General features: G+C 36.0%; 1 protein-coding gene across 8 annotated transcripts; it reads right to left on the bottom strand.

The window, feature by feature from the left end:
* Positions 1-3,893: 3,893 nt before the first annotated feature.
* Positions 3,894-10,911, bottom strand: LOC105949229 (uncharacterized). Of its 8 annotated transcripts, none has more exons than XM_088822651.1 (10): positions 10,666-10,911; positions 9,189-9,235; positions 8,096-8,480; positions 7,800-7,848; positions 6,977-7,222; positions 5,959-6,347; positions 5,552-5,635; positions 5,232-5,342; positions 4,881-4,971; positions 3,894-4,585 (listed from the first exon to the last, which is right to left on the bottom strand). In XM_088822651.1, exons 6-10 carry the CDS (start codon positions 6,250-6,252, stop codon positions 4,554-4,556), a joined length of 612 nt encoding a protein of 203 aa, XP_088678777.1. In that variant the 5' UTR covers positions 6,253-6,347; positions 6,977-7,222; positions 7,800-7,848; positions 8,096-8,480; positions 9,189-9,235; positions 10,666-10,911; the 3' UTR covers positions 3,894-4,553. The 8 variants fall into 8 exon arrangements, with proteins under 8 accessions (XP_088678777.1, XP_088678778.1, XP_088678780.1 ...); XM_088822652.1 differs by having other exon boundaries at positions 5,959-6,370; positions 8,096-8,473; positions 10,666-10,908; XM_088822654.1 differs by having other exon boundaries at positions 5,959-6,370; positions 8,096-8,435; positions 10,666-10,899.
* Between the last annotated feature and the right edge of the window lie 9,902 nt (positions 10,912-20,813).

A 20,813-nucleotide genomic window follows, 5' to 3' on the forward strand; every position in this document is an offset into this window, starting at 1 on the left:
AGACTATGAGACGAATGAGACTCTAATACAAAAATGACCACTTTACGACATCACAAATACCAATCAACGAACATATAAACAAAATCCAATTATCCACATAATATACATATACAAACGACAATCACACACATATCATACATATATATATATATATATATATATATATATATATATATATATATATATATATATATATATATATATATATATATATATATATATATATATATAACCACATAAGTATAGCACATAATTCACAAAATTATTATAGCATCATATTATATATTTATATATCATAAATTACACAAACAACAGCACACACACACGGCATACACATACACACATAACATGCAGCCCCAAAACACTTTTTAATTAGCATTCAATTATCACTCGATGCCCTTAAAGAACCAACATTTTTATCTTTTCATTAATGGTATTTCTCCCACTTTAATTCATTAAATGAATTAAAAATTCTTACAGCCCCTTAACATAGTTCAGCTGCAGATTTTTAACCATAAATTCACATTCTCACAATTAATACACAAGGCATAATGATTAAAACACAAAAGTTCCATTTATGACACAGTGGGGGGGATTTGTTTTATTTTATTTTGATGCTTGTAGTATATCTAAACAAAAGAGAAAAGTTAGAACGTCGAAGTCGTGAGCTCCATAATTTATAATTTCTTGTGTGCTATTTTTATTTTTATATTTTGTCACAATTGAAATTTCATGCTTCATACTTTTTATTTTCTATGTTCTTTGTTCAGAAGTTTTACTCTGAGGAGAAGTTGTACAGAGTAAAATGTCTATTTACTAACATAATGCTATTATCGAAAGAGATTGCAACTCGAATTTAATTTGGACGAAATTCTAAGAATAAAGTGATATTAAGGATAAATAAACAGTATAGGTAAAAAGAAGAGGTTAATGTGCATTTTCACGTGCCTCACACGTGACTTTTCCATCCAAACTAACAGCAATTTCAAACGGTGGACGAAAATTGTAAAAAAACTGGTTATTTCCGTGCTAGAAAAAATTTATTGACCAAAATCGAAAATGGTGTATAATATAGGGACGAGAGTTGTAATTATCCCCTTCCAAACCCTAATCCTATTAATCTTTTCTCTTTTTTCCCGTCTCACCCATCTTCTCTCTTGTCCTGTTTTTTTCTATTTCTTCTCTTCTTCCTTTTTTCGTCCAAATCCTTCTTCTCTCTCACAGAAGCAAGTGGTCGGACAAAGAATTGTCGGCGCCCCATATCTTCTATGCCCTCATGGCGGCGCTCCACGAGGCCTGAACCACCACGATGCTGCTGTCGTGAGCAACAGCAGCCCCTTCTCGCCATGAGAGTCGATCTATTATTGTCGTCCGAGAAGAATGAGATCAGTCTCCATGCGGGTGGAAATTAGACGGTGTTTTTGTGGTGACGATGGTGGGGATGGTGATGGTGTAGTGTGACGACGGTATGGTGACAATGGAAGACAGATCTAGATTTTTTGGTTAGATCTGACGGGGCGGAGAAAGTCGCGCATGCTAGACCCCTAATCGACTATGTTAAGTTTTAATCGACTATGCTCAGTAGTCGATTAAGGTTTAATCGACTATGATCAATAGTCGATTAAAAAGTTAATCATTACGTTTTTTAATTCATTTTTGAACTTTTGGTTATTGATTCCCGATTTTGCCACGTGTAGTCGGACTTGGGGCATTTAGGTAATGTGTTTTTGTTCTGTTATTGTCAATCCATCATCCAATTTCTATAAATCAATACATTTTTGTATATCTTTTGTTTTGTAAAATATAGCTGATTTTCATTTTCTTTTTTGTAGTTGTTTTTGTTATTTGTTTCGGTTGGTTATTGTTTGGATTCTTTTGTTGAATCGTGCTGGTTTTGATTGAATATATTACGGTTGTTGTTGTTGTTACTTTTAGTAATTAATGTCAGTATTCAACCACAGTTTTAGTTGTTAGTTCGTTAATCAACTATTCTCTTAGTCGATTGATTCGTGACAGAGAAAAAGTATTACAAAAAATTAAAAAAAAAATAATAATAATAAAAAGTTATTTTTTTTTAAATTAAAAAATATATTAAAAAATTAAAAATTAAAAATGAAAATTAATTACAAAAGGGGGGGGGGGGGGAAGGGGGCAAAACTGGGAATATGTGTAGTTGGAAAAAAGATAGTGGATTATTGAGGAACGGGAAGGAGCCTGGGTTTACATCAAAGTGTGAAATATTGATTGGACATCTCCCTATTAATGAAAATTTTTGAAGGTTCTCAAAGTGCCCCATTTAATAAAGGCAAAAATCAGCCCTTTGTAATTTGAAATTACCGAAAACATCCTCATGTTCAATAAATCAACAAGGACCCTCCTATGAAAATCAGTCAAATCAAATAAGGTCCTTGACAGCTTATCGTGGACACCGTGCGCAGAGTGGGCTACCGGGGGTGACTTTTTGACCCGAAAGACCAAAATACCCTTTAAATTATAATTTTAAAAAATTACATATTCAACCCAAAATGAAGTTTTTGAAATTTTCAATTCAATTTTTCACATTTTCAGAAACACCCTCTCTCTAAATTAACTCAAAATTGGACCATCATTCTCAATTTTTAATTCAATCATTAACTCACCATCTTCTCCTCATCGAAAAATGTCTATCTTGACCTCATCAAAAAATGTCAATCTCGTTTTTTCTATCCCCAAAACGGCTGAGGTCACCTCCGACCAAAACCCGAATTCCTCAACCAACCACGAAAACCCTCAGTTCCTTTAGTAAAATTCTAAAAGAACCCATGGCAGCGAGGCAGCGTTGGAGTTTGGAAGCAGGCATGAAGAAGGAGATATGGTCCAGCCAATTTTTTTCTCATGTTCAAAGCTTGGCAGCACGAAGTAGATCTAGGTGGGTGGCTCCGACGTATACGACGGTGAATCTCTGCTGCGGTACTAGCAGAGTCCCACATCGGTTTAATATGGGAAATATAACTTCTTTATAAGGAGGGGATAACAACTCTATTTATGGGACTTTTTGGAAAAAACCCAAGAGCAAAACCAATTGGGTTTGGCCCAGATTAGACACTATCATACATATGTAGAGCTCGTGGTATCCCGGGGGGCCCCTAACAATCTCGGCGGTTAATCTCCAATATGAGGTCTTTAACAGAGAGGTGGTGGGTTTGGGTTTAGAGACGGGATGGTGGTGGATGGGGTTTGATTTGACGGTGATGAACATGGGGGGTCGGGTGGGTGGCTTTGGTTCGACGGGAAATATGAAAGAATAATGGATATGTTTGGTGAGCTTTTGGGCTTCCATTTCCATTTAATTCTGGAGAAAAGATATTTTGGGAGAAGAATTTGAAAAAAAAAAAAAATCGTTTGTGTTTTGAGATGAGACAATTTGTACTGTAGCAAGTTAAATCATGTTTAAAATGTGTTGGAGAAAGGTATTTAGAGAAAAGAATTTGAAAAATAAAGTAATTTTAGTTTGTATTTTAGTGAAGATAATTTTCACTGTAACAGTCAAATCATGTCTGTTAGATAGAGAAATATTTGAATTATTTTTTGGAGAAGTTTTTTAAAATATTTGAAAAGATAATTTTATTGTAGGAAAATAATGAAAAGAATTTCAAAACCTAAACAAACATATTTTCTCTCTTTTTCTCTTTTTTTTTTTTGTTTTTACTTTGTTTTATTTTTTGGGTTGGTATATTCTTGCATTATTTTTAACTATAGATATTTTTTTCATTTCACCTAAGTCAACAGTAAAATATCAAATCAGGGGCAATGTGCTTTTTAAAGACCTATCAATACAATGGTTTTTGTGGCCATTCAAAATTACACAGGGATTCTGTACAAATAACTCAAGTAATAAAACATCTTGAGGAATATAAAAGAAAAAACACAAAATAATATACAGAGAAAATCACCACGCACGTGCAACGCATGTGCACCTTGCTAGTATATACAAATAACAAATCTGGTGGATATATATGGGGCTTCTCTTAATACGTAGAATTCACTAATTATCGAAATATTAAACATAACTAAAGGTGCTGAGTTCTAATTGCCACCATTTAGACCAAAATAATTACAAAAATCCATATCTACATTACCTGAAACTATTGAACTTTGGAGATAAACATGAAACTAAAGCTACTCAGATCATTAAGTCAAATAACCCAAGCTTGAATGGCCTTGCCAGCTTTTCCTAGGTTGACGTTATTAATTGCGATGAGATGATAAAGGAAAAAAAGGAATAAAAAGATTTAAAGATGGAGAAAACCAATCAAGAAAGCAAAACAAATACCAAACACAGCCTACTACATAATTCCAAAAAAGCAAAAAGACCGAGGAAGTAAGCAAAATCGACGGCAACTAACTTTGTTCGAAACAAATTTAAAAGGAGTTTTTGGCCTGAAAGAGAAACTAATAAGCTTTTCAATCAACGGAGAATGATAGAAGTCTTGCTTACTGTTTCGGTTCTTGCATATAGTACACAATGTATTCTATCCTCATCATCAAATCTGTTTTCAGATAATTAGCCAACCTCAATCTGCAGCCCCTCCATGTATTTTCAAACCTGATATATATGACCAACTCAATAAATGAGTAATAACATAAGACAAGGTACATATACATATACACACCCAAATTAATCTAGTCCACTTCTCATTCTATTAATGTGAGCTTGTAGCACAGATTTTATTAATGTCAATCGAGTAATATTTGTAAATTCTATGACAAAGCTAATTCACCTCTATATTCTAACAAAAAACTTACTTCCTCAAATATGAGCACACTTCAACATAGTTTTCCATAATAAAGAAAATGACATTAAAAGCCGTACAAAGAAATGATTAAATGCCAATATATACCTGTGGCCGTAGTATTTTGTTGTTGCTCTATGTATTTCAGAGCTTTAACTTTTGACCGGAATGCTCTTGAAACACCCGGTGCGTAGTATCTCTGCATAAAAAAACAAAACATCAATTCTTCATTTACTTTCCATGTTGCACATCAATTGATGATTTATCGTTGGTTAGCAATTTAGTTTTCGGTACCCCTCTTAGTTTGGAAAGAAATTAATTCCTTTCAATGTAACTCATTACAGTAGTAGCTATACCTACTAAAACAAGGAGACGTGGAAAAAATAAAACAAGACAACAACGAAAAGTGAAGGCTAAGAGTATATATATACATATAACAATTATTATACCCTAAATTACCTTGTCTTCGTATCCGGGAAATTTTCCAGTCAACGGCCTTTTGTTTACTCGCTTCACCCATCCTTCGGGCATCCACGAGTCGTCATCCTCTTCTGTTTTCTTGGTTGGCTTCTGCACAAAATATTAGATAAAATTAATAATTTAAAAAGTGAAGCCTCCATTCACAGTTGACAGGTCATTGTTTCCATGTCCAAATCTCTAATTCTATTCAATCGCCGCAAGCAAGAATTAATTAATTTAATACAACGTAGACAGCAGATATATACGCGATAAAATCACCCTTGCATGCACGGATAAAATAGCTACAAGAGAAGGCATACCTTTGTTGCACCACCTAATTTTGCTTTTTTCTGCTTCGAAGGTCCACAAGGCATCGCAGAACCTTCTCCGACTCGTTCTCGCTCCTATATAAGTTGAAAGTACAAAAGTTGATTAAAATTTTGCAAAACCAGATATCAAAATCTATGGTAAAAGCATGATAAAGTCCATGATGCAACAAATAAATAACAAGATTCCACAAAATATATATACATATATACATATACATATACATATACATATATATACATATGGATATACATATATATACATACATATATACATATATACATATATATACACATAAATATACATATATGTGTGTGTGTGTGTGTATATATATATATATATATAAATAGATAGATATATCATTGTGTTCTGAGGCTTGGATCTAGCTCATCTACTTTACCTTGAGAGGTTGATTTGCTGCGGAAATTCGCAAAACCAGCACGGGTTGTTGAAGCAGCTGAGGGTTAGGCATAGGCTCTATGAAGGATGAAGGTGCTATAATTACTTCATATGGCCAGAAGAGTGATTTAATATCATCTTCTTCTTCTCCAAAAGGTGGCTCTGCCGATGGTTGAGGCGATGACACGTCATCTGCGATTGACTCCGGCCATGACATGGCGATCGCATCAGCCAAGCACTGTGGCTCTCTGAACACACTACTTGAGCAAGGCTCGCTGTTTTCTGCTCTCGACATTTTCAAGGGTTTCAGACAAAGATTTAGGTTTTTTTATTTTTGTGTTTTTTTTTCCTTCTGGTGCAGGATAGATATATAGCTGTAGATATACACATCTGTCATCGGGAATATATGGAAACTGCATTAATTAGTCCACATCAGGAATTTTTTTTATAAATTTGAAATGGCTCCATTTCTCATTTAGAACTCATTTGAAATATTACCGAAACGGGAGAAGTGAATCAGCTAAACAAGATTCAGCATTTAAATGTTGAATTCAAATTAGTTTTCTTTTTAAAGACAAACATTAAACACCTCCTAAGATGGGTTAGATTTTTAGCACATTTACTGTTATTTTTGCAAGTGATTATATTTTCGTTAACTAATTAAAGAGTCTATTCACAAGGAAGGGTATGTTTTTTATATCATAGAAAATATTTCTTTGCAATTTAAAATATAATAGATTTGAAATTATTCCACTCAAAACTCCACAGGTAACTCTGTTGGTGCCATGCAAAATGAAGTTAAATTCGAACGGTGAATATATAAGAACACAAGCAAAAGAATGTATGATAAAATATTGAACTTTCAGCAGGTAAATCGATGCACTCCAGAAACATCACTTTATTTCCCCAATTTCTACCAACAAAATGATTAACAGTACATGATGGTTTTCGACAAAAGTAGTTAATAGACGATTAAAATTATAATACAGAATATGTAACGGTTGAACAGGAGAAAATACCAGTGTCGTTCTCGAATTGGCAGATCACTGAAGAAATCATATGTGGTTCCTTAGAGAAAAGGGTACGAGAAAGTCGAAGTTTCTCTGGTGACAAACATCAAGCACGTGAACAGAGCACGGGCGGTATTTCAGCATCAACAGAAAGAGAAAAACAAGTATAGCAGCGACAGAAAGAGCTACACAGCAGCAACAACAGCAGTTCATACCCCGCCGCCTTCGACGGTGCATCCTCGGCGCCATCATCAGCTGAGACACAAAATACCAACATATTCAGCCCAAAATCGAGTAGCTGCAGAGCTATCTTCTCTCTCCAAAAAAAATGTGTCGAAAATGGTAATAACGTGTCTTCACCAGGTGATTTTTTTATTTTAATTTGACGATAAGACCCTTTAGTTTCTATGAAATTAGATTTTAAACCACTCGACAATCTTATAATTATTCAAGAAATTAAAATGTAGGGTCAAGTAATTTTACGAGAACATTTTTACACTCATTCCTCTATAAATGATATAAATTAATAAGATTAAACCTATAAATTCGTTTGTTTTTCAAACAGTTGTTGCTGATCGACAAAGTAATCAAGAGATTCGAAGCGCAAATAGCTCTAAGAAATTTAAACAACATAAAAAGGCTACTATAAGTCTCATCTAACTTAGATAAGACCTAGATACGATTTTTAATCATCGCTCTAAAACTGCTCTTTATGTTTACTATGTTGACATTAAAATCAAATCGCAATTAAAATCCTTTTAATCAGTTGGCAACAATTACATTCACAATCAAGTAGGTATTAGAGGCAAGATGCCAAGATCAGTGTTCAAACCTCAAAATTTCAAGAGCTCCTTCAGCAAAGCAACTACAGCCTCCTCGGCCTGTACAAAAGAGAGAAAACAACGGATTTTAATTCATAACCAATATTTTGTAGAGTTAATGAACTAGGATAAAACATAATTCAGAATCACTATAACTATCTCATACATACAACCAGGGCATTTACAGAGAGAAATTTCTAACAACAAACATTTTGCAAAAATAAAAAGAACAAAAAAGAAACCCATTCACTGTGACTATCGCTTAATTTACTTCAATTTGTGAGTAAATGGGAAAAATATCTCTCACCTTGTGGAGCGGAAACCACAGTACGGTTCTCATTAATCTTCAAGAATGTCGCCATGTCCGCGACGGTGTAGACGGAGCCAAGTTTGGCGAGATCGCTAATTTCACTGAAATCGGATCAGGTATTATTCTGAAGGGTAGGCAACGACGGCGGCGGTGGATTGGGGTGGTGTGTCGGAGGTTTCCATCGATAAGAAGAACAAATCAGAGCGGCTAGGGTTTGAACGGACCAGGTACTATTCTAAGGCGGAGGCAACGACGGCGGCGGTGGATTGGGGCGCCGTCGGTGGATTGGGGTGGTGTGTCGGAGGTTTCTATTGATAAGAAGAAGAAATGAGAGCGGCTAGGGTAATATTTACGTAATGATTAGTTAGATCCATCCTGGCAGCTTACAGAAATAAGCAAATTTGAGCAGCAGAAAGCAATCATTACTCAACAAAATATGGACATACTTAAGAACTTATCAAAACAGCTAAAAGATGTATGGTGTGATAAGACCTTGAGTCCCGCAGTATTAAGTCTTTTCTCCATCTCTCGATAAACGTACTTCATTTTGTTCTTCTACGTGCATTTATTGTTAATACTTCTACCAAAAATATACGTCTCGACACAATTTTCGACAGAGTAAAAAAGTGATCATGTTTGATTTTTTTTTTCTCTTGTTTTAATCAGTAATTATTATGGGTGCATGCAAGTGTATATTTTCTACTTCCATTCCTTTATTCATTCCCTTAAATATGGACTCGTTGCATTTTCAAGATAGCACATGTAACTAACATGGAGGATCCAGTATGATTTTTTGATATTGAAAATTTACATGTCAGCATACAGACTCGGACAATCTCAAGCACATCAATTAGATCATACTGAAACTAGATACTTACGTGGAACATAAGCATTCCAGCAGTACAGCCAGTATCATGCACAAGTACATGTGTATATACGTATACGTGTACGTGCATACGCATACGCACATGCACGCACGCAGACATAAATATAAAATTAAATGAACGACTATTCAGATTCCCCAGAGTCATAATTGTAAATTTAAGCTAAATGAACACGACTAGACTTGCCAATAAATGCAATTTCTTACCTAAAATATATCCAACCTCCAAAATAACTCAATTTAAAATAGTTAATCTGATATTAAAATTTATAGTACTGTTGCGCATAAAATAAAATAAAATTAATGAAAAGAACTCGTAAGCTTGCTTCCAAAAGCGACACAAACCAATCTCGAGCTGACCTAGAAAACACTGAATTTAGTCAAGTCTTAAAGCAGCCAACTTCAGTCGTTTTGTACGATTATTAAAGCCCAACGAGGAACAAAAAATTCTAAAGGTAGTCCAGAAATAATGTTCCATATGTCGTCAAACTTTGAAGTAGGTGACATAAGTAGTAAGTATTAAGAGTCTAAGACCCACCAATCAATAACATTATGCAAGAACAATAACTCGATATTCTTATGTTGAAATTAATTACTAAACCTAGTTAATATGAAAATATGTTTAATCTAAAGATGAAAGTGCTCCGTTTATACATAAAGAAGAAACCATGTATAATACTACGACGCATTATAAGACATTTTGGTTTGCAAAGTCATTTGAATAATGCATTAAAATTGAAATTTCCTAGTTATTATTGCTAACCATTTTCCAATCATCCGCATTACTACGATATTTTGGTATTTTCGAACATCAAATACTACATACGACAAGGACTTATTCAAATTTTTAAATATGACATATTTGAGAATGCAGCGGTAGCTAATCTTGAATTTCTTATAGCTGCAAACATCTAATGAGTTAAATAATTAATCTATCTTATGCCCTTTCTTAGATTTTCCAATAATCGCACGCTAACCAATTCCTAACCTAACATCATCGATTAAACTTCATAAATGAAAATTTGCATGATTACGCGGACACGCATATTAAATGTCCTATCAAACAAATCGAATATGTATGACGACGTGGACAAGCAAATTATTTATGGACTAAATTCCATTTAACCTTGACAGGAAATTATTACGTTCATTTATGCAGCATAATTACTAAAATGCATTCAAACGAACCAAGTGTAGACGGAAATACTGATTCTCTACAACTAGTACTCGTAAAACCTATTTTAAGTTAAAAAAAACATATTCGTCAATCAATTATCAATCCCTCCTTGAGTAGGTTTAACTTGGTCGAAACAGATCACTGATTCATGTGAAATCATGAAAATCAGAAGATTCCATATACATGTTCAGTTTTAACTCTCAAACTTTCAGGATTCAAATTCAGGTAAAAGGGGGTCCATAGCTGAACCCTCAAACAGTCGAGCCATTACCAAATTACAGCTATCTAACCATTCAAATCATCCATGAAAATCAACTTCATCTCGGAAAAAAATTAGAAATTAAGAAATTTAAATCCTAATTTCGTTGACAAATTCAGGAATAAGCAAGCAAGCGAATACAATAAATGTGTAACACATCTTAAGAAATCAAACAAGGAGAATTTCACAATCAAGCACGCAATGGTCAGTTTCAGAATTCCAGGATTAAAACTGCATAGAAAATGTACCTACACAAATTCTAAGCCGCCGCCGCCGCCGCCACTAAGCGTAGTGCTTTCAGAAAACGCTGTCGCCAGCCGCCGCTCAGCCCAAAAAAATTGAGCCATCTTCGTGCAATTCAAAGAGAGAACGGAGTGGAGTGAAGTGAAGTATCGGTGGAAAGAGATAGAGAGAGAGAGAGAGAGAGAGTGTGGGAGTTATGGCAGGTGTTAGGAATATGATGTGGGAATTCTTCATGTTCTTCCATCCCTATCAAATTACTCTGCTATCAAATACCTCTTGTATTTACTTTCTTTTCATTTCTTTTTTCTTTTTCCTTTTCTCTTTGCCAAAATATTTTTTTTTTTTTTTGATCAAATGTAAAAAATTTATATCATCAAGAATCAGTTTACACAGTTTTTCAGGGCATACCCCGGATTTTGTACAATCTCAGAACGGCCCCAAGGATTTCCAAAAACAATCAAAAAGGGTCCTAAGCTATCAAGCTATACAAGCCCAACAAAGAATCAAAGAATGCTCAATTCTAACTATACAGAAAATCCACCCCCATCTATCTCAGCAACAGCTTCACCCTCATCATCAATCATCCACTCAAATCAGTCCCCCTTTTACTTAGGTAAGAACCTCATCCTTGCCCTCAGCTGCATCACAGACATTCCACAGCCTACCTAATCAAACTCCTCTCTCAGATCAACAGTTCAACCACATATTATATGTTGTTTATTTTTCCTCTATTTTTTTTTTTTTCTTCTCACAGGGGTTTATATTCTTGTTCTACCACCTGGACTCATCTTTTTCCATCAGGGGTTTATGTTATTTTTCTACCACCTGAGGTCCTCAACACCAATATTCTTTTTTTTTTTCCGTTTCCTTTTTTTTTTTTTTTTCCACAGGGGTGTTTATTATTTTTCTACCACCTGTTCTCTCCCTTATTACCTCAGAAATCATGAGCCTTTGCAGTAATCCATGGATAATAGGCATACATATTCCTATATACCATGAATTTGATTGTTTGAGTCAGCTCATTTGCTGTGACCACAACACCATCAAAAATCACAGAGTTCCTTGCCTTCCACAGCATGTAAGTGGTGCAAGCAACTGCCATAAGTCTGCCTTTGCTCTTCACAGTCTTCCCTCTACCTTGTTTCTTGAACTTCTTGACTGCCATTTCCAGAGTTTCCACACTTTCTTCAATCTGCAGCCATGCTCTGATCTCGTCCCACACATCCTTGCTTAGAGAGCAATTATAGAAAAGGTGAGCTTGAGATTCAGGTTCCTGCTGGCAGAATGGGCAGTTAGGATCTGCAATTCTGCCCCCATATTTGTCCCTTGTTTTCAGTTTATTCTTTAAGCTAAGCCATAGACAAAAAGCATGCTTTGGCTGCAAGAATCTTGCCCAAGCTGGCTTACCCCACCACACTTTTTCCTTTTTTGATCTACCCCACTCATATGCTGCTTTTGTGCTGAATCTCCCCCCTTTGTGCCAGTCCTCTAATAGTTGGATGGCATTCTCTTTAGACCCTGTTGTTTGAAGGAGGTTGTCTCTGATGCCAATAAGGCTTTTTAGCAGAGGCATAGCCTCCCTCTTAGGTATCCAACTCCAGAAATCTTTATTTGTCAAGTATTGGGCATGAATCCATTGGATCCACAGGGCCTCTTTATGTGAATGTATGTTCCAAAGTTCCTTCATGAGCATAGCATTGTTCCATTCTTCTAGTTTTCTCAGCCCCAGCCCTCCCTCTTCTTTGGGATAGCATAAACCCTCCCATGTAACTGTTGCCACCCTGTTCTGCCATAGGAAGATACTACACATTCTTTCTATCTTGTAAATCACTTCCTTAGGCAGTTGGAAGATGCCCAGCCAATAGCACACTACCCCCTGAATCATTGTTCTCAACAATTCAGTTTTACCAGCATATGATAGTGTTGTTGTGGCCCAAGAGTTGATCCGGTTTCTGATCCTGTCCAACAGCATTGAGTACTGCATTACTTTCAGTTTTCTTGCAGCTAGTGGGATGCCCAAATACTTAAAAGGAAAGGATCCTCTTTGCATATTGAGAAGCCCAGCCAGTTGTGTAGCTTCAGGATTCTGAACTCCTGCCAGGTATACATTGGACTTCATGACACTCACTTTTAGGCCAGTAACTTCTCCCAACTCCTGTAAGCTCTCCATCAGCACTCCTACTGACCACTCATCTGCCCTTGAGAACAGCATTAGGTCATCAGCAAATGCCAGGTGTGTAATTTTTAGTTTTTCACATTTGGAATGATAGTTGAACTCCCCTTTTTCAGCTTTTTCTCCAATTAATCTGGAGAAATACTCAAGGCCTAGGACAAATAGAAATGGTGATAAGGGGTCACCCTGTCTTAGTCCTTTTGCACCTTTGAAGTTTCCCCACACATTTCCATTCAGAGCAAGAGAATATGAGGTTGATGTAACACACTCCATAATCCATCCTACAAATTGTGTAGGGAACTTTAATTCAGTGAGCATTTCCCTAAGGAAGTTCCAATCCAGGGAGTCATAAGCCTTCCTTAGGTCCACCTTCACTAGACATTTTGGTGATGTTCTGACCCTTTCATACTGTCTGACCAATCCCTCTGCTAGGTGTATGTTATCACTTATCAATCTGCCCTTAATGAATGCAGATTGGGCCACATTGATTATAGAGTTCAACACTGTGCCCATTCTTGCTGAAATGATCTTTGCGATCACTTTGTACACTATATTGCACAGAGCAATAGGCCTATAATCTGCCACTGAATTTGCAGTGTCAGATTTGGGTATGAGAGTCAGGTTTGTGTGGTTCAGTTGTTTTAGTAGCTTCCCTGTCTGAAAGAATTCCTTGACAGCTTCCTTGACTGAGCCTCCCACAATTGGCCAGCTTTTCTTGAAGAAGTATGAGTTGTAACCATCAGGCCCTGGTGCCTTGTCATTTCCAATGCTGTTTAGAGCATCAATTATCTCTTTATCAGTGATTTCTTCCAACAGCTGGGAGCTTTGTTCCTCTGATAGGACAGGCCCTGTTGCTATAATCTCCTTTTTCAGTGGTGCACATATGTCTTTTGTGCCAAGCAGTGTTTCATAGAATTGGATAAATTCTTGCACCATTTCTTCTTCTGAGGTTGTATTGCTTCCATCTACTCTGAGGACAGCAGCAACAAAATTTTGCTTTGCTCTCTTTCTTATTAGGTTGTGGAAATATTTAGTGTTTCTGTCGGCTTGCAAGGTGTACTGTACCTAAGCTCTTTGTTGAAGGAATTGTCTCTCTGTTTCACCCAAAAAATTTGCCTGTTGTTTGCATCTTTTCGCTGCCTCTTGAAGATTGACATCTGCCTTGTTTTGCTGGAGCTGATTTTGAGCTGTTTCAAGTTTGAGCTTAGCTTGAGAGGCTCTCTCTGATATGTGGCTGAAGTTTAGCCTATTAAGTTGTTTTAGAGGGGCTTTCAATATCTTCAGCATTCTACACAGTCTGTATTGAGCTGTGCCATAACCTTCGAATTTCCATTTGTTTTGCAACAGGTGGTTGAATGTGTGATGCTGAGCCCACATATTGTAGAACTTGAAAGGCCTTTTCCTGGCTGGGTCAGGTTGTTTCATTGTTAACAAACATGGGGAGTGGTCTGATATCATTCCTGGTTGCAAGAATTGGACATCACTGTTCAGGGCATTAGAGAACCATGCATTGTTGCACATGGCTCTGTCTAGTTTACTCCAAATGGTATTGCCTACAGTGGAATTTGACCATGTGAGCTTGCATCCCCTATATGGCAGGTCTTGGATCCCAAGGCTCATTGAGCACTCCTGAAAGTCTGTTAGCTCATGTGCTTGGGGTATATTTCCTCCACTCTTCTCGTCAGGGCTGAGTATGCAGTTGAAATCTCCCATTATGACCCAGGGTTGTTGTATTTGTCCTCCATATAAGCATAAATTTGCCCACAGTGCCTCTCTAGTAGTCCTAGAGTAGAGCCTATATACATAAGTGAGGTAGTAACTAACTCCAGTGACTCTGCACTTTACAAGGCAGTGTATAGTTTGTACTTCACTCTGTTTGACCTCTAGCTCCACCTTAGCTGGATTCCATACCACCATAATTCTGCCTCCACCATGGGACTCCAAGTTATTAGATTCTTTGTATCCCTCTAATCTATTCTGTATCAGCTTATCAATCTGGTCTTGCTTCTTGATTTTAAACTCCAGAATACCCATAATATCTACTTTGTGTTTCAGAATGAAGTTTTTTACCTCATTTTGTTTGAGAGGCTTGTTAAAGCCTCTCACATTCCAGTGGGCAATATTCATTGGGGGGGGGAGGGAACAGCACCCTCCTTGCTTCTTCTGTAGACTTGCCCTGTTCAGCTCCTTTTGTGTGGTCCGATTGTTTCCTTGCTTCTGCTCTGTTTCTCTGATTCTCCGCTCCTTTGTTGGCATATGGACCTATGTACCTGTCTTTTAGGTGAGGTGAGGGTGGGACATTACTCTTCTTGTTTTTTGGGGATTCCTTCTGATTCTGGTGTGAGGTAGGCTTGAGGGGTGGTCTGCCTTTGATTTTTGTAGGGATGTCCTGGTCCTGTTTTGGTCTTTTGCCCTTTGGATCAGCATCCCCTTCTATCTTGTTTTTAGCTGCTGCTTCATTTGGTGGAGGTGAGGGCTCTTCCTGGTCTTCTTCTTCCTCATCTGATAGCTGTGTAAAGTAACTTGTGGTGGTGATGATCTGCTCATTTATGTCCCTGTGTTTACTGGTACCAGTAAGGTGCTGAGCTGCTGGGCTGGTTATGATTGTGTGGATCTCTGAATCTGCTTCCAAATCTGGGTCTGGGGATTGTTGCTTTTGCTCACTCTGATCTGGTTTGTAGTTATCCTGCCCCTGCTGCTGTCTTTCCTTTTCTGTTTTCTCAATGAAGCAGGCTGTTTTTGCCAATTTTCCCAGCACAAAGCATGCTTCTGTGGTGTGTGTTAGGGTCTTGCAGTGGTGGCAGTATTTGGGCTTATACTCATAGGCAATCTTGAGTTCAATCCTTTCACCATTAGGATAGACCAAGGGCACCATTTGTGGCAGATCTTTAGAGGCATCTATATGGATCAAGACTCTAGCAAATGATGCTCTACACATCTTTTTTGTAACCCCGTATGTACACACAGGTGTACCTATCTTTGAAGCAATCAGGCCTAGTGCTTCTTCATTCCACAGTTCCATAGGTAGGTTAATGAATTTGGTCCACACAGGTACAATTGTCATATCTTGAGTGTCAAAAGTGAAGTTTGGAGGGATAGCTCTCATGTGCAGCTGTCTACCCCCTTTTGTGTAAGGACCCTCTAATAGGACTCTGTTAAATGACCCACCCCGAAGCATGCAATTGAGACATGAATCTAACCCCCCACTGCTGACATAGATCATCACAAATTTCTTTACCAGGGAACTTACCAGAGAAGAAGCCTAGCACACAAAATCCCCATAGATCCTCTATCTTCTTGACTGCTGTTGTGGGCAATCTGACTTCTGTTCCAGCTGTTGGGAGGCTTGGTATCTTCAAGCCTTCCTCTGGTTCTCTGTTGTTCTTGAAGGTATTGATCCAAGGAGCCGTTCCTTCGGTGTTACCACCAACTTTATCTCCACTGTTCATCTGGTCTGGTTCTGGTATTTCGTCGACCACCTGGTGAACTTCGTTTTCCCTTTCTTCTCCGACACCGTTCAATTTGTCGTCTGCCCTAATCAATACATCTGAATCGTCCTCGCCCAATGTGCGCGATATACTTGCAGATGATTCGTGTTGAATTGGGTCCTCTTCGGCTTCAATTTGGTCTTCGTTTGATGTTTGTTCCTCTTCGTATTTCTCCGAGTCTCTGTTTTCTTCCACGTGTTCGGCTATCGCAATTGTCGTTCCCTTTTTGTTCTTCGATTTTCCTCTCGCCATTGATATAGCAGCTAGATTAGTTGCAGTACCCAAGCAAAACAGTCCTTCAAGCTTCAATGGCGAAGAAACCCTCGCATGTCAACGCACAACTTCAATTCGCAAAATTTCCAGGTGAAATCACTGAATCAACCCTAAATCGATTCGGATTAGGGAGTGGATGATTAATCCAGCGTCAATTTGAGGGATTTGAGGGCATGAAGATGAACCGTCGGTGTTCCAGAAAGAAACCGTCCGAAATTCCTTTTGTGTGTGTAATTTGTGTGTTAAGTGTGTGATTGTGTGCGTGTGTGTGTAAAAACACCAAATCGCACACACTAGGGAGAGCGTCCCTTTCACTTCCAGTCAACTTCTATTTTTTCCCGCTTTGATGAACTATTGTTTGCCAAAATATTGTTTGTATCATTAGGGTCTCCTTAAAAATATTGGTGATGTTTGCTTATGTTTTCAGAAGCCATTTTCCAATTCTTTAATTTATACTATTCATACAATTGAGATCATATTTGTTAGATAATTTTATCGAGAAATTCATATTTTTTTCATATTTCTATTAAAAATACACTATTTATATATTTTTTTCAATTTTCAAACTTATTATTAACATATATATTTTATTCTACCAACTCATTTTTATCTTCTATTTATCTCTCCTCATTAATATCTACACACTATCTCCTCATTAATAATATCTCAACCCCACTCTCCCTTCTAATCCTATAATAACTATCATTTTTTCCCCGTGCGATGCACCGGATATTATTTTAAAAGTGAAAAAAAATAATCAATTTAATACAAAATACAAAAATATAGTACACTAACATGGTAAAATTTAATAATGTAGTATTATTCATATTTTATATAACATTAATTTTTATAAAATTTTACGTATTGAAATTTATAATCCAAATATATGGATTAAGATTTAACCATTAGGGAAGGATTCTTTACCGTTTAGTTTCAATTTTGATAATTGTTAAAAATTATAGTTAGAAATTAGTAGAGAAAAAATATTAAAATAACTATTTTTTTTATATATAAGATAATAATAATATGATAATAATAATAATAATATAATAATAATAATAATAATAATTAATAATAATAATAATAATAGGGGTTATTGTGCATAAGTCCCTAACCAAACATCTTTATTATTTTAAGCACCAATAAGCTCATCATTTGATATTTATTATAAATAAAGGAAAAAAATCCATGTATATGACAAAATTACCCCCAATCCTTTACACTCGATTTTTAATTGTAACTCCAATTTAATCAATTTTAACCACAAAAATCCAATTTTGACTTCTTTTTTTTCACAAACTTTTTTTTTTCAAAAATATATCTTTTTGTCGCCGAATTACAGCGGTCAACGCCGGTCTCCGGCGTTGACCTATGATTTTTTTTGCTGGTCTGTTTTTTCCGCCATCGGATTCCGGCATTGACCGTCGGTCTCTAACATTGACTCTTTTTTCTGTTCTTTTTTTTCCGCCGTCGGATTCCCGCGTTGACCTTTTTTAGTGTTTTTTTTTTAATGTCTGCCGCTAAACGTTGACTGTAATTGTGCAGTCATTAACGGTAATTATACTGTCACTTACAGTAAATTAACGTAATTATTCTGACACTGACAGTACATTAGCGTAATTGTACTGCCGTTGACAATACATTTATGTAATTGTACTGGCGTTGACAGTAAATTAACGTAATATTATTATTAATTTTTTTGTTATTTTTTTTTTAACTTTGTTTGATTTGTTGAAAAGTCAACGTAATTATATTACCGTCGTTGACAGTAAAATAACTGTAAACACAATAATATTACTGTCAACCACATCAATGTTATTATTATTTTTTTGGGTTTTTTTGTTTTGTTAGAGTTATTCACGGAGTAACGTAATAATATAACTATCTATTATTGTAATATTACTGTAAGCACAATAATATTATTATGGTTGACGGTAGGTAATATTACTGTTGTTATAGTAATATTACTGTCAACCACATCAATATTATTATTTTGTTTGGGTTTTTTTTGTTTTGTTTGAGTTATTCACGAAATAACATAATAATATTACTGTCTATTATTGTAATATTATTGTGGTTGACGGTAATATTACTGTTGTTATAGTAATATTACTGTCACTCACAGTAATATTAATTCTTTTGGCTTTTTATTATGTTTACATTTGTTGAACGGTCAACATATTAATATTACTCTATTACACAATAACAATATATTTTGTTATGTTAATATTATTGTGCTAGAGATTAGTATAGCAATATTGTATTAAACTGTAGTATAGTTAATTTTACTGTGTTTAACAGTAATATAATTAAAATTACTGTCAATCACAGCAATATTGTTGTTTAAACGGAAAAAAAAAAAAAAAAAAGATGTTACTGAAATCGAAAAAGTCAACGCCAGAAACCAGTGGCGAGAAAATCAGAAGAAAAAATCAACGGCGGTGACAGACGAAATTCCCATGAGAGTCGATCTATTATTGTCGTCCGAGAAGAATGAGATCATTTTCCATGCGGGTGGAAATGAGACGGTACGTTTTTTTGTGGTGACGATGGTGGGGATGGTGATGGTGTGATGTGACGACGGTATGGTGACAATGGGGAGACAAATCTAGAGTTTTTGGTTAGATCCGGTGGGGGCGGAGAAAGTCGCGCATGATAGACCCTTAATCGACTATGTTATGTTTTAATCGACTATGCTCAGTAGTCGATTAAGGTTTAATCGACTATGATCAGTAGTCGATTAAAGTTAATCATTATGTTTTTTAATTTCATCGATTAAAGTTAACCATTACGTTTTTTAATTCATTTTTGAACTTTTTGTTATTGATTCCCGATTTTGCCACGTGTATCAGACTTGGGGCATTTAAGTAGTGTGTTTTTGTTCTGTCATAGTCAATCCATCTTCCAATTTCTATTAATCAATACAATTTTTGTATATTTTTTGTTTTGTAAAACATAGTTGATTTTCGTTTTCGTTTTTGTAATTGTTTTTGTTATTTGATTCGGTTGGTTATTTTTTGGATTCTTTTGTTGGTTTTGATTGAATATATTACGGTTGTTGTAGTTGATACTTTTAGTAGTTAATTTCATTATTCAACCACAATTTTAGTTGTTAGTTCGTTAATCAACTATTCCCTTAGTCAATTCATTCCTGACAGAGAAAAAGTATATAAAAATAAAAAAAAAATTAAAAAAAAAGTTATTTCTTTTTAAATTAAAAAAGATATTAAAAAATTAAAAATTAAAAACAAAAATTAATTAAAAAAGGGGGAAAACAAAACTGGGGATGTGTGTAGTTGGAAAAAAAATGGATTATTGAGGAACGAAAAGGAGCATGGATTTACATCAAAGAGTGAAAATGGGTTGGACATCTCCCTATTAATGAAAGTTTTTCGAGGTTCTCAAAGTGCCCCATTTAATAACAAAAATCAGCCCTTTGTAATTTGGAATTACTGATAAAATCCTCATGTTAAATAAATCAATAAGGACCCTCCAATGAAAATCAGTCAAATCAAAAAAGGTCCTTGAGAGCTTATCGTGGACACCGCACGCAGAGTAGGCTATCGGGGGTGACTTTTTGACCCGAAAGACCAAAATACCGTTTAAATTATAATTTTAAAAAATTACAGATTCAACCCAAAATGAAGTTTTTGATATTTTTAATTAAATTTTTCAAATTTTCAGAAACGCCCTCTCTCTAAATTTACTCAAAATTGGAACATCAATCTCACTTTTTAATTCAATCCTTAACACATCTTCTCCTCATCGAAAAATGTCTATCTTGACCTCATCGAAAAATGTCAATCTCGATTTCTATTTCCAAAACGGCTGGGGTCACCTCCGATCAAAACCCGAATTCCTCAACCAGCCACGAAAACCCTCGGTTTCTTCAGTGAAATTCTAAAAGAACCCATGGCAGCGAGGCGGCGTTGGAGTTTGGAAGCAGGCATGAAGAAGGAGATCTGGTCCAACCAATTTTTTTTCTCTTGTTCAAAGGTTGGCAGCACGAAGTAGATCTAGGTGGGTGGCTCCGACGTATGCGACGGTGAATCTCTATTGAGGTGCAAGCATAGTCCCACATGGGACCTTTTGGAAAAAACCCAAGAGAAAAATCAATTGGGTTTGGCCCATATTAGACAATATCATACATATGTAGAGCTTGTGGTATCCCAGTGGGCCCCTAACAATCTCGGCGGTGAATCTCCAATTTGAGGTCTTT

This window comes from Erythranthe guttata, chromosome 9 (assembly GCF_056151865.1).
Source record: "Erythranthe guttata isolate IM_541 chromosome 9, IM_541, whole genome shotgun sequence".
Taxonomy (NCBI): Eukaryota; Viridiplantae; Streptophyta; class Magnoliopsida; order Lamiales; family Phrymaceae; genus Erythranthe; species Erythranthe guttata.